This window comes from Monodelphis domestica, chromosome 4, assembly GCF_027887165.1.
Source record: "Monodelphis domestica isolate mMonDom1 chromosome 4, mMonDom1.pri, whole genome shotgun sequence".
In the NCBI taxonomy this organism is placed as follows: Eukaryota; Metazoa; Chordata; class Mammalia; order Didelphimorphia; family Didelphidae; genus Monodelphis; species Monodelphis domestica.
This window is the reverse complement of record NC_077230.1, coordinates 325734614-325759266: the sequence shown is the minus strand read 5'-3', so window position 1 is coordinate 325759266 and position 24653 is coordinate 325734614. Positions and strand designations below refer to the sequence as shown.

The window sequence follows — 24653 nt, the reverse complement described above, 5'->3', positions numbered from 1 at the left end:
TTGTGAATATATCAAATTATTTTGATAAGCTATAACCTCAATAAAAATCAATAATGTGATAGGGAAGTTAAGTAGCATTGAGTGTCTACAACAATGTATGTGATAGTTCTATTTATATATATATATATATACACACACATATATATATATAGTTATATTTGCCCTTTTCATACCATGTTTGAAGTATTTGTCCAATCTGGTAACTGCATTTTAAAGAAGCATAACTAGAGGAGGATAACTAGCTTGGAGAAAATATTTTATATAAAGTCTGGTGACAAATATCTGGAACTTTATTCTGGACAAAGGGTAACTTAGGGAGTGTGTTAGCTATCTTCAATGTATTATCAGGCAATAAACATTTATTAAAGATTTTCTATGTGCAAGGCACTAGGAAAAGTGCCAGGGATACCAACACAGAAAAAAAATATGGTCCCTTCTTGTAAAAATATCATATTTTAATGGAAGAACCATAAGATATAAAAGGCTTTACACTTGTTCTTCTTGTCCTTAGAAAACAGAACTATGAACAATGGGTAGAAGTTATAATTATGTAGATTTAGGCTCCATTTAAGGAAAAACTAAATGAATAACTTGAATTTACCCGAAGTAGAATTAGCTATTTCAAGAGGCATTGGGATCCCTCTCATGGGAAGTGTTTGCTTATAGGGTAGATGGATATGTTTTTAAAGGAATTGTTGTCTGGTTTTGTGTGAAATACTTGGCTTCTGAAGGTCTTTCCAGCCTACGATGTTTGAGGATGTGAAATAAGTATCTATCTGAATGTGTTTCTTGCATTCTTCCTTTCAACCCAATATTTGCTTGCCTGGGGATTGTTAGACTGCTTTTGAAGAAATTCCTCTTTTTTAATATTCATTTGATTTGGTACCAAATCAAGAATTTTGCATATTATGCTATAAAAAAGAGACGATTCTCTGGCAGATCTTACCACTCCTGAAATGATGTATTTCTAAGTATTGGGGCAAGGTCATTGTGTGTCCAAAGCCCAGTTTATTTAAGTTTGAAGGTGATAATCAACTCAATTGAAGGATGATCCTCTTCTAAGTCACAAGAGGTCTATAAACTTAATTGGTAGAAGGAAAGCCTACACTGACTTAATTATGGAACACTGGTAAACTTAAGTATGGTAGCAAACATCCTCAGGACAATGCTCTTCAAAAATGTGTATGCTTTAGAGAGGAGAACCTGCCACCATCTTTCATTTTACTTTAGTTCATTCCCCTACTGTAGAAGTACCTCTGGGTAATACAAAAAGATTTATGAAACCAATAGATAAATATATTTCATCTTGAAATTACTGGATATGAGGTTAATCCAAAAGTTAATGTTATGGTTCTTTTGACCCTTGGAAAACAACATTAAGACTATATTTTAAATCATCTGTGGGAAAAAAGAATAAAACTCAGTCATATCACAGGTTTTTTTTAATACTGTTGAAAAAGTACCCGACTCTACACAAACATCAATTATAACATGATGTAGACAACTGAGAAACAAGCAAATGTATCCTTAAAATGCTAAAATAAAGTACATTTATACAAGTACAAAGCAAAACAAAGCTGATAAAAATGTTAAACTTTATGAAAAAACTCATTTGCAATTCACATCAAAAGAACTGTACATTCGCTATCGTCTTAATAGTATATAAGCAGCAACAACATAAAAAGAACATACCTCCATACAAGTTTTAAAATCAAATCCATTATAAGTTATTAGCCCCAAAATAATATTAATTACAAGCACTTATAGCCCACACAAATCTTTGAGAATTGGCACCATCTGTCTAAAACATCTATATTCTCTATAGATTTCTAATTACAAACACACTAGCAGCTGCCATGGAATCCAAGAAATACATAGAATATACATAGTATATTTGTTCACATTTGCCAGATCAGTGAAATTCAGCCACTCGGCCTTGTGCCTGCTGTCTCCTTCTCCCACAGCAAAGAGAAATCACTCCCAGGCACCATTTTATCACCAAAGTGAATACTGATTCATCTTCATGCTTTCACTGATCTGGATTTTTTTTTTCACAGTATAAAATTGTAAATGGCAACCACAGAGATTTTGACAGCTTTAGAGTTATTAAGAATTTGCTGCTCATAGTGAACTCTTATGACACCATTTAAGCCTTCAGTGTATGTAGGCTATGTTGGGAGACTAGCACAGACGATTCTTTTGTTCTGGAAAAGTGTGTTTTCATTCCTAGTTTGGAAGTTGTAAAACTGACACACAACCATTATCTGACTCATTTGTGGACATGAATTATCTTTTTATATTTTATCAGAATGAGGAAAACTATTAGTCATTGGAGTAGCTTGGGGAAAAACTATGATGATCAAGGATTCTAACACATTGTGTTTATTTGTTGTCCTTGTTTCAGAGAAATCTCACCAGGCTTTTCTTAGCCATCTTTACCTTCTCTGGTATTGACCACATTTTAGACATTGCTTCCCAATGAGTTCCTCTTTTAGAACATATTTCCTTCTGACTGTTTAATCACATTTCTTCCTCATAGGACCAAGCTCTTTTTTTGCATGACTTTTCTTAGGCTAACAATGACACTATAGTCCTTGAACTCTTCACAATATCCTCTTCCTCATAGTACCGGTAAGCCTAAATGGTATATACTATTAAACACTCAGGACACTGTTCTTATCTGAGAAATTCAAGTGCTTCTAAGAAAGTCAAGTAACCAGGATACTACCTTCTATAAGCATAAGCCATATCCCAGGTCTCATAAAGATTTTGAGTATATTCAGTATTTTACACTTATTACCTGGAACCCAACATCTAACCCTATCCGAAACCAGCAGAGTTTACATCACATAAAGAATATTTTAATAATTTATCATTTGGAGAATCATATTATTTTATTAGGTATGTAAGTTTTCAAAATTAATACCCAGACTCAGAGAGCAGGTCATTCTGCTTTTCTCTTACTGGAGAATGTATCTGTAGCTTTCTAGTTAATTGAAAATGGGATTTATTATGGAAGATTTTTTATGGGAATTGATTTGCATTAAATGATTTATATGCATACATTTTTTCTTGTGTTCCTCATTGCATTGAGCATTGTTTTAGGAAATAATATAACAAAGAGCTAGAAAAGAAATGTGACTTACTTGAATCTGATTTATCCTGGCATTCTTAGATGAGAACTTATTAGCTTTAAATTACACATATGTGTACTTATTGTCTTAAATTCCTCTCTATATCAAACACTGTTTTAGAAAATACGCTAACAAATAGCTGTGAAAGAAGTTTGGCCAACTGGAAATATTATTTGTTATGGAATTCTTAGATTAGATGGGAATTTATCTGGATTAAATGATTCATATATATATATACATACACACATACATTTTATCATGTTTCACATTGCATCGAACACTGTTTTAGGAAATATATTTGCTAAGAGTTATGAGAACAATTTCAATATCAGGAAAAATTGAAAAACAAAGTATCTTTGTATAGTTCTAATGAATCAATTGGACAATTTATTTGGGAGTAAAGAGAAATAATAATAATTATTGAGGCAAAGAAGAAAAAAAGTAGATGAGTAAATGTGATTCAGGAAAAGGCTAAATTACTATGTAAAGACATAAAGATAGCTATCCATCCATAAATATCCTCCTTTTGGACAAGGATTGTGGAGGCTGGCTTTCCAAACATACTTGTCTTTGTTTCTCCCTGTGTACTTGTGTACATGTACTCCCTGAAGTCTAAATCTTTCTGTTCTTGCAAATAGACCCAATCTTCTTATTTGAGAGCCAGCTGATCTGGTAGCACCATCTTCAAATCATCACATGGCATTTGATAGCTTTGTTTGAAAATGAATATAAAGCTTGAGGGGGTGGGGATGTGCTAGAATATTACTTATGCCTTTAAAAAGTGGTAAATCACATGCTGTAGTGCATGTGCTTTTAGTTCATGGACACTTTTTGTTAGGTTTTGTTCATTTGAAATGAAATTAAAATCTATTGAATTATGATTTTATAGGAGTGGGACATGTATGAGTCATTGAAGATGAAATTGGATTGGAAGAAATATCCATGTTGATGAAATCAGAGATGTTTTGGAATATTGTAGTAAAAGTTCAAATATGAAATACTGATCTCTAACAGTAAAGTATTTTTTCCCACCTACACATTAGCCTTATTATATATGTTCTTCCTCTTTGGCTATCCATGTGTCCACCTACCTATCAATCCATCTATCTTCTTACCTATCTTCAGTATAAGGCTGGGTCAGCTCACCTTTAATTTGCAGTCATACCCCCTTCTGATAATGCTATCTTGATATAAAATACAATGTTTGGCACCTGAGGATAGCTGTACAGAAAAAGGAGAGAAGAAAGATGTTATATTCAGGGCTCGAGTGAGGTTGATGCCCATCAAAATTCATTTTTTTCTAGTCAAACTTTTACTCTTTTCTCTGCATGTATCTTAAAAAAATGCAATGACAGTAAGGAGTGTGCTAACCCATACTAATGATTATTTCAAAAGAAAATGTGATTCCTTTTCGTCTTCCATAAGTTGCTATGAAACTAAGAAAGACCTTGTTGTTTTGTACTTTCTGCAGTTTCTCTGTTTAAACATTTACTCTGTATTGCTTTGAAAATCAACTTTTGTCACAGTTCATAGCTGCAATGCACAAGCAGCCAAGAGAAGTTAAAATCATTGCTTATTGGAGTCACACACCCTCCACTAAGCCGGTCTTAGTACAGTCATTTATTTCCATGTGTTTTTGATCACAATAACGCCTTCGGTGATGGTCCCTACAACTGTGGCAATGTCTTCATTGGGTATATGGGCTACCATCCCCAGTCGTCTGATTTCAAAAGTTTGAGCTGAGAAACTCTTCAAGTGTGTAACTGGTTCTTGCAAGCAGGGAATGAGGAAGCCTGAATGCCTATTTTAGCTGGCGATGCTAATCAAACAGCATTCATAAAAATGTGACATTCCATTGGGAAAGCAGGGAAACTAGAGCTCAGGAGTGCTGCTAGGAAGAGGGTCCCCAGCTGCATAATGTGCCCTAAGAGGGGAATTACAAAATGGTATTCCAGAAAATGTTTTTTTGTTTGTTCTTTTTTTTTTTTTTGCTACTCCAGTATTGATTGGCAACATGGTGAATAGTCTGAATAGTCAGGAAATCTTCCATTGGTTTTGTTGGCTAATGGAGGTGAATCCAATGTAATTAGGGTCAACCTCTGATGGAGATTTCTGGAAGAGGGTTTCAGAACCAAATTGGTAAGTTGAAGAGAAGTCTGGTAGAGCCCTAAGTCATATAGTTAGTATCCACTGCAGAGAATTCACTCTCCAGTTGTATATCATGCTTGGGACACACACTTCAGAGGATTTTATGTTTACTCAACTGAAGTTACTGCTTAGAGAGAGAGAGAGAGAGAAAGAGAGAGAGAGAGAGAGAGAGAGAGAGAGAGAGAGAGAGAGAGAGAGAGAGAGAGAGAGAGAGAGAGAGAGAGAGAGAGAAGAGCGCCTGACATTTTGGTCCCAGATTTTGAGTCTGTTAGAAAATGTACATTCATATTTGTTCTTCTATACTTGATAAAAGATCACTTCTGGGATAAGAATCAAAGTAAACAAACAAAACTTTTTTTTTTTACAGTAGCTTACAATCTATTTTTTTCACATACTGTACACAAAGTTCATAGTTACCTACAGCAAAGCACTTGGTATGTAACTTAAAGCAGACTCTTTATCAGCCTTCAAAAGTAGAAGCAGTGTTTCTTAAAAGCCCATGTTTTCTAAGGCCACTGGAAGAAAATCTGCCACTAGATTTTTTTTTAATTGCACAAATATCTGATGTTTCCATTACTGATGTAATGTCTGCCTTCTACCTCAGTTCTTAATCAGGTGACCAACTCCTGTCACTGCCTCTGTGCAAACTCGAGATTTTGAAGGCTTGCTTCTGTCTCTGCCTGATCATCACTGTCAGGATCCAGTGTGGTCTCAAATTACATTCACAAAGAAGAAGAGCTCTGAGTGTAATCTCTTATGATAAGTGTGTCATATTTTGGAGATGATGGGATACAGAGGGCCGATTCAGACACAGGGGAGTTAGGAGAAGTGCTCCCCGAATCCACTGAGTCTCTAAAAGGGGAAGGAGGAGTTAGAGCTACCAACTCCTCAAGATCTTGCTTGACTATAGCTGATGTCTCAGGTGCGTTCTCTTTCCCAGCACCTCCTCCTGGAGGGGTTTTACTGGATGGTTGTGCCCCACCATTTACCTCAATGGAAGGGAGAGGTTGTATTTCAGCAAAAGTGGTCATGGTTGTAGGAAGCTGCATCTCTTTGGGGATCAGGTAGGAAGAGCAAAGAGGGGTGGTCACCATGGTGCCTGGGGAAGTTGTCGATAACATCATTGAATTCAGCTCACTGATGTTTGCTGTGAAGCGGGTCACCACACTGCTGATCTGCTCCATCAGGGAACCCTGGGAAGAACTGCTCCTCTGCGCATGTTCAGAGTGCAGGGATGGGATGTCATCATCGGTGCGGCTCACAGACCCTGCGGGTTGGCTCACCGTGCTGACGGGAGAAGGAGTCTGGGGTCTGAACTGAGCGGGATATTGTTCTTCCGCTTCTGAAACATCATAGAGCATCTTGGTGCTAGACTCTGGGAATGTGGTGCTGCCAAATCTGCTGTCTGTGCTTTTGGAGAAAGGCTTGATGACGGCTGTTTGGTTGGGGTTCTCTTTTTTGTTGATGTGGACGGACAATCTCTGCCAGAGGTGCTGTCCGCGGCTGCTCTTCTCATTCTGAGCCCATGTGACCGACTTACCATTAGAGCTAGGAATGAAAACAAAACAAAACAAAAATCACAGACTATTAGCACCATAAGAGACTTTAATGATCATCTAGCTTGCCAACCCCCTTAATTTAAAGCTGAGGAAACTGAGGCTCAGGGAGAAGTGACCTGTCTCAGGCAGTTTGTAGAATTTATACTAGAATTCATAATCTGATTACTTGTCCCATATTCTTTTCACTCTCATATGTTTGTTGGCTTTCAAAATTGGTGAGAGCTGTCTCACCACCTCAATATGCTTTTATTCACCTTCATCCACTCCTTCCCCTCCCCTCCAGTGCTCAAGGGAAGATAAATGGGAGGTATATTTCATATGCATATAGAAAACAGGACATTCTACACACCATGAAAAGGAATTAGGTAAGTCTAGGATTGAGGACAAGTTGCTTTACTTAATTTGCACAGAAAGAGGACTCATTATCATTACTTACCATTGATAGGTATTAAAATAGCATTTTAATAACAGTAAATGGATAACTAAATAATTTTGTAGTAGCTCCTAATCTACCTCTGAGGTAGAGTATATTGGAGAATTTTCAGCATGCTTGAGAGATATGTCCTGGGGCACACAGTATTATGTACTCATATATGTATAATGTCTATCTGTCTGTAACATGATTTATGCAGAGAGACCAAGGTCATACTAATGAACAGGATGGATGGAGGGGCAGAAATGAACATCAAGTAGATGAATGACTCTGTTTGGCTATATCCTGAAAATGAATCATATTTATAGAGTGCTTCGTTTATGTTCTGGCAATACCGATTATCAGTAGACAAACCTAACTTTGTTGCTCCCTTCATGCTGCAATAGGTAGTCACCTATGTATCTATATCATCTATTTATGCTTTTGTTTGAACTTTTTTACTAGATTTGTGATTTCAGTGGGGTAGAGAATTTCCAGGTAAAGAAAAACTCTCAAACAATGCAGATAACACCTTCTCTGAGACTTAGAGACTTTCTAAGAGTACTGAGAAGTTAAGTGACTTGCCCAGAGACATACATATAGAATGTGTCAAAGGTTGGAGTTGAATCCAAGTCATCAGGACCTTACACCTACTTAGAACCATCCAAAGAGTTCCCTAGATCAATGAAATTGCACATATCCACATATATACACATATATGCATATGTATGCATATGAAAGGCAAAGGGGCATAGTGGTTGCCCATATACACATGTATTCTGAAGAATAATATACATATTTAAACATTTAGTATTTCATACAATGCCTTATAAACATTACTTATTTGGGTGTTTTATTTTTATTTGGTATGCTCATGGTCAAGAAAAGGGTCTTGTCTTCTATTTAAAAAAATTAATTTCCTTCATGAACCCAATTACAATGATATTTAAAGCCCTTTACAATCAGGTTCCAACCTTTCTTTCAGATTTATTGAACATCTCTCCCCTCATGCATCTTCACCATTTTCCTAGGCAAGTTTTTCATGCCTTAAACAGCCTGACTGAGAGCTCCAGACATGGGGGGAAAAGCTGAAGAAGTCAGAGCCTAGAACAAATTGGCTAGACTAGAACCTCTCAGTTTACCACTCTCCCTTCCCTAGGGATTTGATTTGGCTGACCTATCTGAGAATACAGTCTTTGCTAGTGAGCCTCTAATCTGGGGCAGAGAAATAGAGTGATTTTTTTGAGGGCCCTATAGCTAGGAAATATCAGGGCTTAAATTCTGGTATTCAAACCAATTTTTTTCTCTATAATTCATCTCCTTGCCACAACTCTTCCCTCTTGAAAGGGATACAATACAAAGTTGTCAACTGGATATTCTTTTTTTTAAATTTTATAATATTTTATTTGATCATTTCCATGCATTATTCATTAAAGACAAAGATCATTTTCTTTTCCTCCCCTCCACCCCCTGTAGCCGACACGTGATTCCACTGGGTATCATATGTGTTCTTGATTCGAACCCATTGCCATGTTATTAATATTTGCATTAGAGTGTTCGTTTAGAGTCTCTCCTCTGTCATGTCCCCTCAACCGCTGTAGTCAGGCAGTTGCTTTTCCTCGGTGTTTCCACTCCCATAATTTGTCCTCTGCTTATGAATAGTGTTTTTTCTCCTAGATCCCTGCAGATTGTTCAGGGACATTACACCACCACTAATGGAGAAGTCCATTACGTTCGATTATACCACAGTGTATTAGTCTCTGTGTACAATTCAACTGGATATTCTTAAAGCACGGATTTGACCCCATTATTCTGCTATTCTAAAAATACTAGTGATTTCACATTATACCTAGGATGAAATAGAAAACCTTTTGTTTGGCATTTAAAGATCTTCATAATCTGGTTCCAATCTACATTTTTAGGTTTACGGAACATTACCCCCTCTTGCACCTTCTGTTCTTTGTACCCAGTAATTTTTTTCTTTCATTCCTATCTTTGAATCTTTGCCTAGACTGCTCCTATATCAGGGATGTACTCTCAATTCCTATTTCTTTCTTAGAATCTCTTGCCACCTTTAAAAGACAACTCAGGTGCTATATCCATGAAGTCTTTTTGAGCTGAATTGTAAATGCCATCTTTCATGAAATTCAATCATTCAATATTTGAGCACTTACTATGTGCCAGGCACAGTGTTAAGTACTGAAATTACTTTTTAATAATGTATATTTATGTTTACATTTTTGTATCTGTTTCTTTTTCTTCTTAAAATTTACTTGGTGCATTTGTTGTTTCCTTAACAGAGAATGTAAATTTCTTAAAGGCAGAAAGAATTTTTCTTTGTATCTTTAGCTCCTAGAATAGCATAACACATAGTAGGCTCCTTTAAGAAATGATTGTTCAAAAAAAAAGCTTCTTAAAAATGGTTATTCAATAAACAAAGGTTGCCTTTTACTCTCCCTTCCTTCTAAAATCAGTACCCAACTCAAAATAATCTAAAATAGAAATAATTTGTGATAGTCACTTTGAGTACACTGAGGGTAAGATAACTGGGTATTTTAAAATACAAATAAAGAAATAAAGAAAAATGGAGGTGCTTACTATAGAAACTTGTAGGTGAGTAACAAATGTTTATTGGATTAAAAAAAAGAAAAGATATTTCCATATCTAGGGTGTATTTTGTCCCATAATTCCAAGGACAAAATAGCAAGAACTAGAAGACTCTAATTTTTCAGTAGTTTCAAGGTTTTCACTGATTTTGGCCAAGTCATTTTGGACTCTTCCCAGTTTTGCAATTCCAAGAATATAGTATTATCCAAGATCTACATCTATCAATATCTAAACCTCTATCTTTATCAGTATCTATCTAAATACCATTATCTTTCTATCTCTGTCTGTCTGTCTGTCTGTCTCTCTTTTGCTCATTTCTGTTAATGACCCTGAGACTGCACTTTCCACCTCTGACCATACTTCACAATCTTGTGACCTTCAGGGAAACAAAGAAACAAAGAAAAAGAAGAACTGAAAGAAAGATAGGATGATAGACTAAGTGGGCAGGACTGCAACAATATGGTCTGGCCCAACTGCAAATGAGGGACAGTAGAATTAAACTTTGTAGAAGGAGAAAAAAAAAACCCCTCAGTCTCTTTATTTCCCAATAACTGGTTAGCCTATTTGCAGAACATTGTTCTACTAAGTATCACCTTTTTCAATTTCAAAACCACTCCCTAATTAATTCTGCTCAAAGAAAGCTACATTAACGTAATATTATTTAAGTACTTTTGATTTTAACCCTGCAGTTTCAACATTCAAATAGGGAAGGTCAGTCATAATGGAACTTTGTATCTTTTAATCCTTCCCTACTTTACTTTAGGGAAATGTTAGTTATTTACTGGTCTCAAATAGGCTCTCAAATACAACTTTTTAGCTAAATGTATTCCTCTGTTTTCTTCATAATGACAGAATTTAAGGTTTCTATATGTGTATGAGTTGGGGGATTTGTAGCCAAAATTCTACATGGTAATTAGGACATCTAAGTTTATATGTAGACAGGATTTTCCTATGGGGAAAAAAGCAGTGAAATAGACCAGTGTACATGTGTACTCCAACAAGCTGTCTGGGAATATGTTAACTACTCTCGTCTACTTTTTGCCTCAGTTAACCTCATTTCCATATAGTGAGGACTGTAAGCAATTTACAGTATTTTTGTATTTTGACATATTTGGGAATAGCAAAGCCTTCAATGCAGTTCATTTGTGTTTTCACAAAGTAACAAGGGAACAGGAGTAAGAGTCACAAACGTCACAAAAAAGTTACAAAGGCACAGAATCACAGGATTGGATGAGACCTTGGGGGTCATCTTTTATAACCTATTGCTGAAGAAAGATTCTCTTTACAACAATAGAGGTCATTCAAAGAATCATAGTTAGGGGAAAATTACCACCTTCTAAAGGAACCTATTTCATCTTTGGAGTTTGACACTACAGTCAGCTAAAATTACCTTTTTTTTTTTTCAATTTAGGATCTTCAAAAACACCTTTAAAATGATAATTGTTTCTGCTGAAATCTAAATCCTCTTTATTTTCATTTGACTCTGTGTGATTAGGGGTAGGGGAGCAATAATATTACTGGTGAAGGAGATGGCCTTAATATTCAGACTATTTGGATAAATATTTCCCAGCTCTCTAAGAGATTAGAAGTTATTGCTGAATTACAAACTCTAGGAAGTTCATTGTTCAAAATGAATATGGGCAGTCAATAAGAAGCTCACTTGGTCATGGGGTCCAGGGACATTTGCATGTTTGGTTATAGCACCAGGATAGCAAAGAATTTTAAGTACATCCTTAATCACAAAGCATGCTTTAAGCATCTTATGAGCTTATCAAATATTTTGTATTGAATATAACAGAAGGAAACCTACATCTTAAGTTTTCAATCTATCTTCAGACTTGAACAAGGGGAAATATTTGTTTCTTGGCGTTGCCAAAAACTTGTTATTTCCATGATATATCACACAATCAGGCACTGTCTGTGTTGGCAGATACCTGAATCAACTCAAATTTCTTTATGTCACCCATGTGCCAGTAACCATGCTAAACAGTGGAGGGGTTGGGGAGGAGGTTAAAAATGCATTAATCCCTGCCCTCAAGGAGCTTACATTCTATCAGGGGAGACAATACGTAGACATGTAAGTATATTATGCATGTGTCTACATTGACCAGATCTGTTACTTCATCCATTTAAGAGGCTTCCAGGGGTGTAACCTTATCTCGAGCTGATTGTTAAGCTCTCACTTCTTTATTTATGAGTATCTGTATTTTAGAAATCATTACAAATCAGGGCTTGATTTATTTTGTTAATTAACTAAATGTGATGGATGATACTAATAACACAGATTACATTAAAATGTGTCATAAGTACATTTAACACTTCTCCAACCCTATTCCTTATGCCAATTGTTAAACATTTACAAGCTTACTCTTAGAAGTTGTGCATGAGAAACTTCCTCTAGCAAATAACATAAGCCTCTTCTATGTAATTTATCATCTCATTGAGGTGTCCAAGGCACTAAGAGATTAAGTGACTGGCCCAGGGGTTGCATTGCCAGTCTTTTTAGAGGCATAACTTAAAGCTACCTCTTTTTAATTTCCAAGGTTGGATCTATATACACCATACCATATTGCTTCTCATTAAATATGATTAAGGACTGGATGCTTTGTGAGGAAACTACCTTTATCTATGCAGGTTAATATTTTAACTGAAAAATATATGTATATTTATTATATATGTATATATATAATTGCCTAGAGCACTGTGAGGTCATGTGACTCAGGCTGAATAATTAGTATGTATCCTGGCTCCAAGAACAGCTCTCTCGGCTCTTCTGTGCTGACTGTTTAAGTAAAATATGTACAAAATTAATACAAGAAAATTATTTGGAGACTGAATTAGCCTCAGAGTTGTTTTAATTTGCATTTATTTAATTGTTTCTTCATTCATCTACCTGTCATTTATTTACTTATTTGTTCATTAGTCCATTCATCCACTTACCTATCCATTTCCCTATTTATTTGTTTGTAATCTATGGTTTAGATCTGCATTTTATTTTATTTTTATTCTTTTGATATGCATTCAATGGAATAGAAGTTTCTGGTTTGGGAACCTCTTCCATCAATGAAAATTAGTAATTGTAATTTAGGATCTTAGATGGTTGCCTCGGGACACTGATAGTTTAACTGCCTTGTTCATGCTCACATAGCTGGTATGTTTCAGAGACACTAGAACCCACATCATTCTGAATTCAAGGTTGGCCTTCTATCCACTAGAAATGCTTTTCTCTAAGTTTTGCTCATGGTAAGTACTTAATAAATGTTTTTGTTCATTCATTCATTTATTCATAGCAGGCAGTTAGAAATAATCAAAATCTTGGGATATTTGTAGGGAAGGGGGTTTGAAAGGAAACCATGACAGTTAGCAGCTGACCCATTCATTAGTTGGAGAAGCAATGCGGTGGAGGGGGTGGTTAAGAACATTGGATTTAGGATCAGAGGACTTCGATTTGAATCTTTGCTTTTCTAGTTACAATATGTATGACCTTGAGCAAGTCACTCAAGGACTTACTTGAGTCCAATCCTCAGTGGAATTTTTAAAATGAGAGAATTGGACTCAATGACCACTGTATCCCCTTAAAATTCTAAATCTGTGACCCTTCAAACAGATGAACCTATGTTCCTGTAATAAATAACAAATTCCATATAGTAGGATAAGCCAAAAAATGGCAAAGGAAAAGGATTCTTAATCTGTGGCTCATGAACTTTTATTTTATTTTTTAAATCTTATCACTGCATATTTTGATATGGTTGAGTTCCCACTGCATTTTACTTTATGAATTTAAAAACATTATTAGAAAGGGTTCATAGACTTAATCAGATCACTAATGAGATCCATGACCTAGAATATTTCAAGAGCTTCTACTCTAGGATATAAGAGAAGGAAAAAAGAGAGCATTTCCAACTAATCAGAGAAGGCTTGGGATTTGGATAAGATTTGAATAGTTGTAGAAAGGATGGGGAAGTCATTCTAGGAAAGAAAGAAGCAAGGGGAATGAATGCAGAGAGAGTCAGGTAAGCCTATGGAAGATAGAGGGATATAGAGAAAAGAATTGAGGATATAGGAGAAAAATTATATAAGGGATTCATGATAGGTAAGGAATTTGTAAAGATCAAATGAGATAATATTTGAAAAGGACTTAGAACAGTGTCTGGTCATGGTAGGCACTTAATTATTATTTCATTCTTTCTTTCCTTTTTTCCTTGACCTAATGAAGAAAGGGAAACCTGCAGGTCCTAGAGCCAAAGTTTGTTTCAAATACCTAGAATTTAGAAATATGGGATTTTCTGTTTAATGACAAACCATGATGATGTCAATCAGTGCAATTTCAGCTCCTTGAGGATGGGAATGATTTTCCATTGCTGTCTTTGCTTCACCAGTGCCCAACACAATGTCCCACATGTTCTTAATAAGAACTTATTGAATTGAATTGAAGGCAGAGAATGTCACTATTATTGAAAGGATACCCCACTGAAAGGACATACTGTAGAAGGGATTTTCCAGGAAAGTTCCCAGGTAGGGATCAGAAGATTAGGAGAAACTTTCTTATAATGTTCTAGAATTCTAAATTATGGCATGAGGTGTTTAAATTTGTATTTAGGGAGTAAGTGAAAAACAGAGATCAGGAGAAGCAGGAGAGAAAAACAGATTTACTGTGTCGTGTGGCCTTCTAGCTGGGACAGCTTGCAGCTAAGCCCACCATGATTGGTCCTTTTTATTTGGTTCTGTCTATTTCTGTTACTTCTCCTAAATAGGATGTGGAAGAGGAACCTTTGCCAGAGATTCAAAGGAGGCAGATTCCCAACCAATTTATGGTTGAACTCTTTCTTCATTTGGAATTTACACTAGCCTTATGATGTCTTTTGAAAGGTTTTATGGCACCATTGGAAAAATCTTTAAATTTTTACACTTCTATTTCCCCAAAGAGTTTATAAACTTTCTTTTTTTTGTATCCTACCCAACCTGTAGTAAATGAATTTACCAAAGTTAGCATCATGTTTGGTACACAGTAAACACTTAATACATGCTTTTGTGATTCATTCATTCATGTAGTAGGAACTCAGAGAATAAATTTGAATGAATGCATATATATATGCATATGTGTATGCATATATATGTATTACTTCCCTAAATAGATTATTCATATCCAGATGGTGGGAATTGTTTCTTCTATATTCCCCTATCTCTAGCTCATCAATAATAGCTCATAGGGGATGATCATTAAAACTCATCAGTGTGCTGTGTAGACTCTGTACATGAGATAATTAAATTCTAGATGGCAGATGTAGCCTATTTATATAAATATATTCCCTTTACTTGTTTTTTTAAACAGATAGGCAAGACCAGGTAAATGGGGTCACACAGCTAGGAAGTGTCTACCTAGCATTTCCTATTTCTTTTACTTGTGATTCTATTAACTTCCATGAACCCTAGAACACAAATGAAGGGAGGTAGTAGGAAGCTTTGTTATGAAGGAGACAAAAATCAACTTCCTGACTTTCTGGAATGTATCCATCAGGCAGCATGGCTTACCTGAGCAGAAGTCATTTCATCATTGTTTCATTGGCCATCTGAGCATAGCAAAATAGTAGAGAATATGTTTTTTCAACATAATGATTAGGGTGGTTGTGGATGTTACATTTTTCTTGTTCTTTAACTTTCACAGAGGATGCAGAAAGCCATGTTCTTTAACTTGCCAGTAATTTCTGATTTCAATTGGAATTCAATTGATTTCTGCAATTAATAATGAATGAATCCAGTTTTCCCCACTAGAATGTAAGCACCTTGAGGGTAGGAGCTATTTTCCTTTTGTCTGTCTCTGTATCTATAGCACTTAGCATAGTACCTGGAACATATAGATGCTTAATGAATGTCAGTGATTGAGTGAATGGATGAGAATTTAGTGAAAAGGCCACTCAGAGGTCAACTTGTCCAAAAGAATCTGAAAAAGGAATCTACTCTAGTATTTCTGACCAGTGAACATCCAACCTCCTCTTGTAGAACTATAGAGAGGGGGAATTTGCTATGTGCTAAAGCAACTCATTCCAGGTTAGAATGTCTTCTCTTATATGGATCATCAACTTATCTCTGTGACTTTTGCTCTTTTTTTAGTTTTGTCCTCTGAAACCCCCCAAAATAATACCAATCTCATTTCTACATGACAGACATTCAGAGCTAGAAAACAGCTAGTATGCACCAGCTAAGATATCTTTTGTACAAGCCGAATACCTCTAGTTCCCACAAGTAAATCAATACAACATTGTTGCCATTCCTCTCATCATCCTGAATGATCTTTTCTGGAATTGATATATTTTATTAAAATCTTTCCTGAAATGTGGGACCCAAAAAAGAGCACAGAATTCCAGCATTGTTCTGACCCAGGAGTAAAATGAGATGGTTATCTCCTTTAGTCTGGGCATTATGACTCTATTAATACAACCTATGATTTCAGTAGATTTTTCTTCTGTCATGCTTACAACCATCATTTCATCTTGATCTTTACTTGCTAGACACTGTTTTAAGTGCTGGGGACATAAAGAGAAAAATGAAAATATTTCCTGCCTTTAAGGGCTTTTTTACATTCTACCATAGTCAACTAAACTCTAAGCAAAGATTCTTGCTCATCAATATTCCTTTTAGAAAGCTATAATTATTTAGGGAGTTATTCCATTTTTTCAAACTAGTTTGCACATCTCCCCCTTTTTCCTAGTTCTAGCTTGGGATTAAAACAGAATAAATTACAATTGCTCTTCAAAGGATTAAAATCAGGAATGTGGCTAGAACCAGATTTAAAAAAATCCTTACCTTTGGCCTTAGAATCAACACTGTGCATTGGCAGGTAAGGGTTTAAAAATGAAAAGAAAAACAAAAACACTATTTCAGTACATCCTTTTTCTGAGCATCCCTCCTTTTGGTGAGTCACCTTGTTTCCTTCTCTCATCATTACAAAATACCTATGCTGTCATTTATATGACATTGAATATTCAGTATGCCATTTGAGCCTCAAAACAACTCATTGAGGTGGTTATTATAGACATTATTCCCATAATTTTCCAGATGAGGAATTTAAAGCTCAGGGAAATTAAATTATTATGAAACTAAGAAATATCAGAGATATGATTTGAACTTCTATCTTCCTGGTGCTCTCTGCCTCCCTATTATGTCAAACTGACTGCTTTTCTCTGTAATTTAGCATTACCTCACAAAAGGAATTTACTCATGAAATTTATGATGCTCCTGGCAAACCAAACTAAGGGAATTAGGAAAGCAGTTTTTATTTGTGGCATTTAATGAAGCCAGTAATTTAAATTCTAAATCAGAGAAACATTAGCCTCACTTCCAGTTTTTGATAGCCTCATAAAATATTCCTTTGCATAATTGATTGTAGTGCAGACCATTTGAAGGATTCTTTTAAGTCAACTTGGGATTTATCATTTCTTTCCTTCTCAATAGTATTTATAGAAAATTAATCTGAAAATGGTACAAAATGTACAAAAGACAGCCTACTTTATTGCTTATATTATACATCATTTTTTCAAACTAAATAATCACAAAGTTGTAAACTTCCTGGGCAGAGAGATTCAAATGTCGGGAATGAGCACTGTTCTTGATAAAGGCTAGCGGAAATTACCTTAGTGGGTCTGATAGCAGCATTGGCTCATTATGAATAGCTCACTAAGCCCCTGAAATGAAGTCACCTATAAAACTGGAACATTGGAGCACCACACCATAACTTTTAGGAAGGGAAATGAAAAAGATTGTAATTAAAGAAAAAAAGCCTCTTCCTTCAAGGTACTTATATGCTAGTGGGGGAAACTGAGTCCATTTGTTGTTAATTTCCATAAAATCACAATTCAAATGAAAAGACATGGCTTTCTGAGTCCTATGGGCAAGAGATAGACCAAGAAGAATGCTGCAAACACTCCCCACCCCGTGAAGAGTGTTGGAAAAACACACTCTTGATCACTATGCTATTAGATAGATAATCTTGAAGCAAAATTATTTCTTCTATAAAAGGAATTAAGAGTACAGAATATTCAATTCTAGTCATGAATGGGCCAGGACACTAAGGAGTATATCTGCCTTTTCTTTTTTGTGAAAAAAAAGTCTTAGATGTTAAATTCCTTCTGCCACAGCTCTTCCTTGGACCTTCACTTTATGGCTTGTGACCCTTCTTAGTCATGTATTGTATGCTGTACTACAATAGCAGAGGGAGGTAGAATGGTGGTGTATTGGGATAATTGAGAGACTTCTGGGATTATGGCCCTTTTCCCCATTTCAGGTTAGTCTTGTTTTTGTGTTGGGGTTATCCACACATTGAGAGCTTATCCTAATGACTAGTCAGTATTGCTATCTCCTGTCACTGAACTTTTATAGCCCTTGCTGCTTAGAACAAACCAATACTCTTGGGACTGAAGGATAATATAACAAAAGTTGCATTCAAGGAGCTCCCAGTCTACTTGAGGAGGCCAGCCATGTACGCATATACACATAAAAAGTTAATGAATAATGCAAGGCAATATAAAAGTATGATACAATTCTAATTGCTTCATTTACATGGAAATAACAGAGGAAAGAACACTAGATTTCAATTTGAAATAACCAGATTCAATTCTCCTCCTTGCTATTAATTGTGTTGTCACTTTGTGCATCTTTGTATAAAGCCACTCAGCCTGACCATAGAGAGGTCACTTAAATTCTTTAAGTCTCAGTTTCTTAGTCAGTAAGGTGGGGATAATTTGACTCCCAAATGTCATTGTAATGAAAATGTGAGGGGTTACCACTACCACCACTGCCATCACTAGTTCTCCTTCTTCTTTTGTATGGGAGTCTTTTTCTCTCCAACAGCTCTAAGGAGACCTTCATGGTAGAGATAATCATATTTTATCTATAGAATCCATAACACATAGAACAATGCTATTTCACAGGATATCAAAGCTTGGAAGGCACTCGGGTGATGGACAAATTTAGTGCAATGCCTTCATTTTATAGAAGAAGAAATAGGTCCACAGAAGGGTGCGGGGGATGACTTGCTGAAGGTCACAAAGCTGGTAAGTGCTTAGTAAACGCTTAATTGGATGGTTAAATTATTCTCCTTTGGGGCTTTAATGATACAACATTATGTTCATATATATTCCTGGATGCTGATGATCAAAGGGGTAGGTTTTGTTTTTCACTTAGATCTTCTCCAATGATAATTTTTCCTGAGTATCAAGTATTTTGTATTGCCAGTCCCATTGAACATGACTAATAAGATATTCTATCCCCTGATATCTGCAACAGGAAAGAATGCCACTTTGATTGAGTTATAGAATCAGTCAATCCTCTAAATTAGCCATGAACTGACCGTAGAAACTTCTAAGTGAATCAATCAATAAGAGACATAAAGTAGGTATGAACAATCTACTTGCCCAAGCTGGGAAGGAGCAAAGAGCCACTGGAAGAATCATATGATAAATGTTTTGGGGTTAGTTAAAAAGAATGAGATAGTTCTGTGCCTATGTATATCAGACATGAAGATTCTAACAGGAACATTCCAGCAACTGCACTGAGAATCAAGTTTTGAGAATACTCTAAGAGAGCAGAACTTCTGAGTTTGTGTCCAAAGGCAGGGGATGGGGTTGGGGAGATTGAATGCAGAGAGGGGATCACCTCCTTCTTCTCCTTTGGCATGCCAGTGAGACAAGACGAGTAACAAATAGTGCATCCAGCTAAGAGCTGAAAGAGGGCAAACTAGAGAGGTGGAAGAAAGCTAGTTTCAGAGATCTTGTTTTCTTTGGGGAAGACAGAAATAAAATTCAGAATTCTACAAGGGCCCTTGATCCTTTTGGCCCATGCTTTAGGAGAACTTCATGAGGACTGCAAGAAGAGAGAAAAAGGGCTTTTATTCAATCAGGACTTATGAGTTCCCCATTGCTACATGCACTTTTTAATCTTGTCTCACATTTCCATGTCCCTGTGTGTGCTTGTGGAAAGAAGACTGTGTCCCTGATTATTGGAGAGAATATTGTGCTCTGCCTGGTTAATTGATATGAGCTAGACAAGCAATTACAAACACATATTTGGGGAGTTGGTAGTTTCTGAGTGATAATAGAAAAAAATGCTTGGATCCTTTTAGGGTTACCCCTTGGACTTATAAGAGCAAGTAGTCAGACACTCATTGGGGATCCATGACAATATGAGGAGGGTGTTACACTAGAACTGATGTGTATAATGATTAATTTACTATATTATGCAATCTATTTGCCTTAATTACTTATTAAACAATTTATATTACTCTGCTGCATAATTTATTAACTTTCCATTTTTATTATATAATCCAGATTCAGTATTATGAAAATTGATTATCTATAGATTCCCTCCTTCAGCCCTTTCCATGTTCTTCTGTCTTCCAGGGGAAAGTTAGCTCTTTGAGGGTAGAAGCTATGTATTATATTATCTTCTTGTTCCTATTATCTAGCACATTGCCTTACACATACTCTTCTCTAGGCTTCATTCCAAGCTTTTTTTTTTTTCTTTTAACTCTTACCTTCTGCCATAGAATCAATTGTATATTTGTTCCAAGGCAGAAGAGTGGTAGGCAGTGGCAGTGAAAGGACTTGTTCAGGGTCACACAGCTAGGAAATGTCTGAGGTCACATCTGAATCCAGGACCTCCCGTCTTTGGGTCTTGCTCTCAATTCCTTGAACCACCTAGTTGCTCCCAACTCCGTTTTTTTTTTTAACAACCGTCCAAAATCTTTTCATCCTGAAATTTACTCCAGCCCTGTAATTCACATGTTGGAAGTACTCTCTGGCCCTCCAAATGAGGCAGGCATATTTTAGTGCTCATTGGAATCAGACCTGGCCTGCATCTGAGTCCTTCTCTGCTTCTCATTAACTCTCACTTACCCTCTCATTGTCAGAAAAATGGTGTTAATGTTTGTCATCCCAAACTCATAGAGGGGCTGGGAGAGCAGTACTTGGTAAATTTTGCAGAAGGAATGAATAAAGATCATAAAAAATCATATCCTTCTGTGTTGACAGGAAAATGCAGTTATTTCAAGGAATGAACTATTCCACATTAACAAAAATTCTAACATTTTGAGATACAAGTGCACTTACCACTAAAGCAAAGAATAGTGTATGATTAATGAGAATGAAATACCTTCTACTCTAGTTGCATATAATTCAATTAACAAGCATTTATTAAGCATCTGATATTTATGGAAGAAGAAGGCAATACTATTAAGCACCTACTAAGTGAATATCATTATACTAAGTCCTTTATAAATATTATCTCATTTGATCCTAACAACCACACAGCGAGATAGTTGTTGTTAGGGGAAGAGGCAGGAGATGAACATTTATATAAGTCCCTACTATGTGCTAAACATAGTACAATGTTGAGTACTTTTTACAATTCCAATGTGTTAAAATGCCCCAGATGTATAAAGAGCCATCAATATCAGTTTGGTAATTATTGAAGAACACAGTGAAGATTGCACTGTCTTTATTAATTATCTTAAAGATTTTGCCTCAGTTTTCAACTCATGGTTTACTTCTACAACTAGAGGCATCAGACACATTTTTTTTTGTTCCATGGTCAATTTTTTTCTTTTTCTTTATAATTTTAATATTAGTCATATAAACTATGGATATGGTATGAAGTACATAAATATGCAACTGGCTGAAATTTGGAGGAGTTTCTGTTGTTCTCATGTTTTATTAGTAGATGTGATTCCTTCTGTTAAGAAAACTGGCATCAGGCTTGTACCAGAGAGGAATCTGGTTGAAATGTTTTGGTCATAATTCACGGGCTATCTTAAAGCATGTGAGTGAAAAATTACAGCTCTTATCAGTTCTGCCACTTCTCAGTTTTGAGAAAAGTTAATTTCAGTCACCCCCATTTCTTTCTTCATTATACTAAGGAACAAAAGCTGTCTGTTCCACACTTGAACCAATTTGTGTTTTCTTTGTTTTATACTTCTGGTGACCATAGAGATGAGCACAATTTTTTTTCTCATTCTTTTTCTTTGGATGTTCACCCTCTCTTTTGGTTTCTTTTCTTCTTAAGCCCTTAAAGCAAGTTTTTGATTGATGCTGAATTATTTTGTTCTTTGTACTGATATGACTTCTTGTACCAACTTAAATTTTGGTTTTTATTTTTATTTAATGATTAAGAGTATCTATAATTTCTAATATATGCTTGATTTAGGGATACTTTTTATTGCTTTTAATTAAATTTTTGAGTTTTCTGTTTTGCACAGAAGCTACATATTGAAATATTTGTCTAATGCTGTAGTACTTAACATTTTTTTCTGTATTGTATTACTTGGAATTGAGTACTATTGACACAATTTAGTAGGAAGTTCTAGAATTAAAAGGTAAGAATTGTTTCAAGTTTTGTTGGGATAAAGCCTTGGTCCAAAAGGAAATTGTTCCCTTCTTCAGTCCATTTCATATACACTTGTGAATTTTCTGTATTTGTAAGAGGTTAACAGGAAACAGCATTTGCTGCCAGCAGCATCTAGCAGAATGGCAATTCTTATTTGTTCCACTGTATCTGGCTGTCTTGTTAGTCTAGAATAAGGAAATGTCTGCTTGTTTTGTGGACCTCTGTGCCAAGTTATCATTACAATGGCTCTCAGTAAATTCTATGCTTCCCAATATATTTCTTTGACTCTTGGGAACATTTCCCTGAAACTGACCAGAGCAGTAACCTACTAAGTGACCAGAAGACTAAGTGACAGCTATTGACCTTCAGCACAACCTAGAGTTGGAGAAAAAGGAAGCTGCTTGCCCTTTGTTTCTACCTCTGGTCTGAGAAAGAAAAACAGAGGGACCTTTGCAGCTGCTTTGTGTGTTAGTGAGCTGGCTAAATTTGCTTTCCTGGCTTAAAGAGTAAATAAGAGCTGTGTTCCTAGGATCTCAGTTCTGAATGGACAGTGGACCTTCTGAGTCAGCAAAGAGTGGCTAACTGGATAACTGAAAGATACTCAGAAAAGATTTTCAGTTCTCTAACAAAGGAAACTGCTCTTCAGAGGAAACACTTTGTAAACATTCATTTAAGAATGATTGTAAGTTGACGGAGCTTGGAAATGTTAATTTAAAGAAGAGGATTTCCCCAACTAAAGAGCATTGAGGATCATCAAGAAGAAAGAAGAGATGGAGATTTCTTTGGCAGATATTACTAAATGGGCTAATGACACCAAATCTTATAATCCAGAGATATAAATTATCATAGAAACATAGGTTTTGTTCCCTCATGTGTTTCCCTGAAAGGTTCCTGTATGAGTATGCCCACTTTCCCTCACAGGTACTAAATATATTGCTGGGAACATATAAATCTAAATTAAATGTGGACTCAGATATATTTTATTATATATACAGTTGATTTAATATATGAGAATCAATGATAATTTTATTTATTTTGCATTATTGCTAACTAAATGGTTACTTTAAAAAGATCCATAAGTTTAATTATTATGAATGTCCAGTTGTATGAAAAGAAAAAAATATATATAATATATTTTTTTAATATAGGATCAAGAAATAGAATAAATAGAATAGTGAATAGAAGAAATTTATTACTTCAATAATGTTACTTCTAGGATTCTGAGAATCTTTAAATGTAACCATGTGTGATTTATCCCTGTGAAGCTAGATTTGTCCCGGTGAGAATAGGGCAGGTTGATTCACCCAAAGACTGAGTAGATATTAGTATATCTCATGCAAGAAGTGAGCTATTATATTAAACTAGTGGGTAGTTAATCACATTACTCCAGGTGTGATAGTGGTGATACACTTCCATAAACCTTCCTTAGAGCTATTCAGCTTCTAACTTATTGTACTAATATGATAAATGATGCTTCATATGTCTTCCAATTTGGCTCCCCCTGAATAACTTCATGTGACATTTTGATCTATCTAATTCTGATGTTTTCTTGGGGCAAGGAGACTGGGTATGCGAATCCATTTTGATATCTGAAGAGCAGGAATCTTTACGATCATCTTAGACCTGCCCAGAATCAAAGCTAAATTCCTGGGGTTGTTACAAGAATGACCTCATGGATCTTCTAGGACAGACACTTAAATAGGGTCCATGAACTTGAAAAAAAATATTTTGAAAACTATTTTAATATAATTTTTTGTTTTGTTTGTTTGTATCTGTTTTGTTTTATGCATTTGAAAATATTATCCAGAGATGAGGTCTACAGGTTTCACCAAACCACCAGAGAAGTCTGTGACACACAGAAAGGCTAAGGGCCCTTGATTTAACATGATGTAGTATTATAGGGATGATTCCCCTCTGGATGTTTTCCTTGTATAAAAGTAGTCTCAAGTATCTCAGAGGTTAAGGAAAATTGGATATTATATGATAGTATGTGAGAAAATGGTTGCCCATTCTGAAGAGACCCACTAAAGAGAAAACAAAATCAAAAGCTGGTATGAAAAGCTCCACAATATTATCTCTTTTGAAGTCTTTTCTGAACATAGATTTCCTCACAGCCCCAGTAGAAAAGGAAAAAATAAAAAGAAGTCAACAAACAGGTCTGCTCTCATCTGTACTATGATTTTTCTTGCATCTGCGGATACTTCAGTTCTATGCTTCTGTGTCATTTCACAATTAGGGAATGTCTTAGAACCCAAGGTTTTTAGCAAAGCCAGATGTGTGAGTGGTCAATCCATACTTCTGTTCACAAACTCCCAGAACACTGACCTCAAGTGATCTTGTAGAAGTCTTTTCCCCCAAACAATTCATTTTTGGACACGTACATCCATGCAATTTAGCAATTTTTAAACTCATGCAACA

The 24653-nt window shown here is 35.7% G+C and overlaps 1 protein-coding gene across 6 annotated transcripts in view; it reads right to left on the bottom strand.

The window, feature by feature from the left end:
• Nucleotides 1–1424: 1424 nt before the first annotated feature.
• Nucleotides 1425–24653, bottom strand: part of GRM5 (glutamate metabotropic receptor 5) — a 705122-nt gene continuing 681893 nt past the window's right edge. For all 6 annotated transcript variants that reach the window (XM_056794885.1, XM_003340952.4, XM_056794883.1 and 3 more), the window contains one exon: nucleotides 1425–6830. In XM_056794885.1, coding sequence (XP_056650863.1) covers nucleotides 6825–6830 — 6 coding nt within the window. In that variant the 3' untranslated portion in view covers nucleotides 1425–6824. The remainder of the gene's footprint in view (nucleotides 6831–24653) is intronic.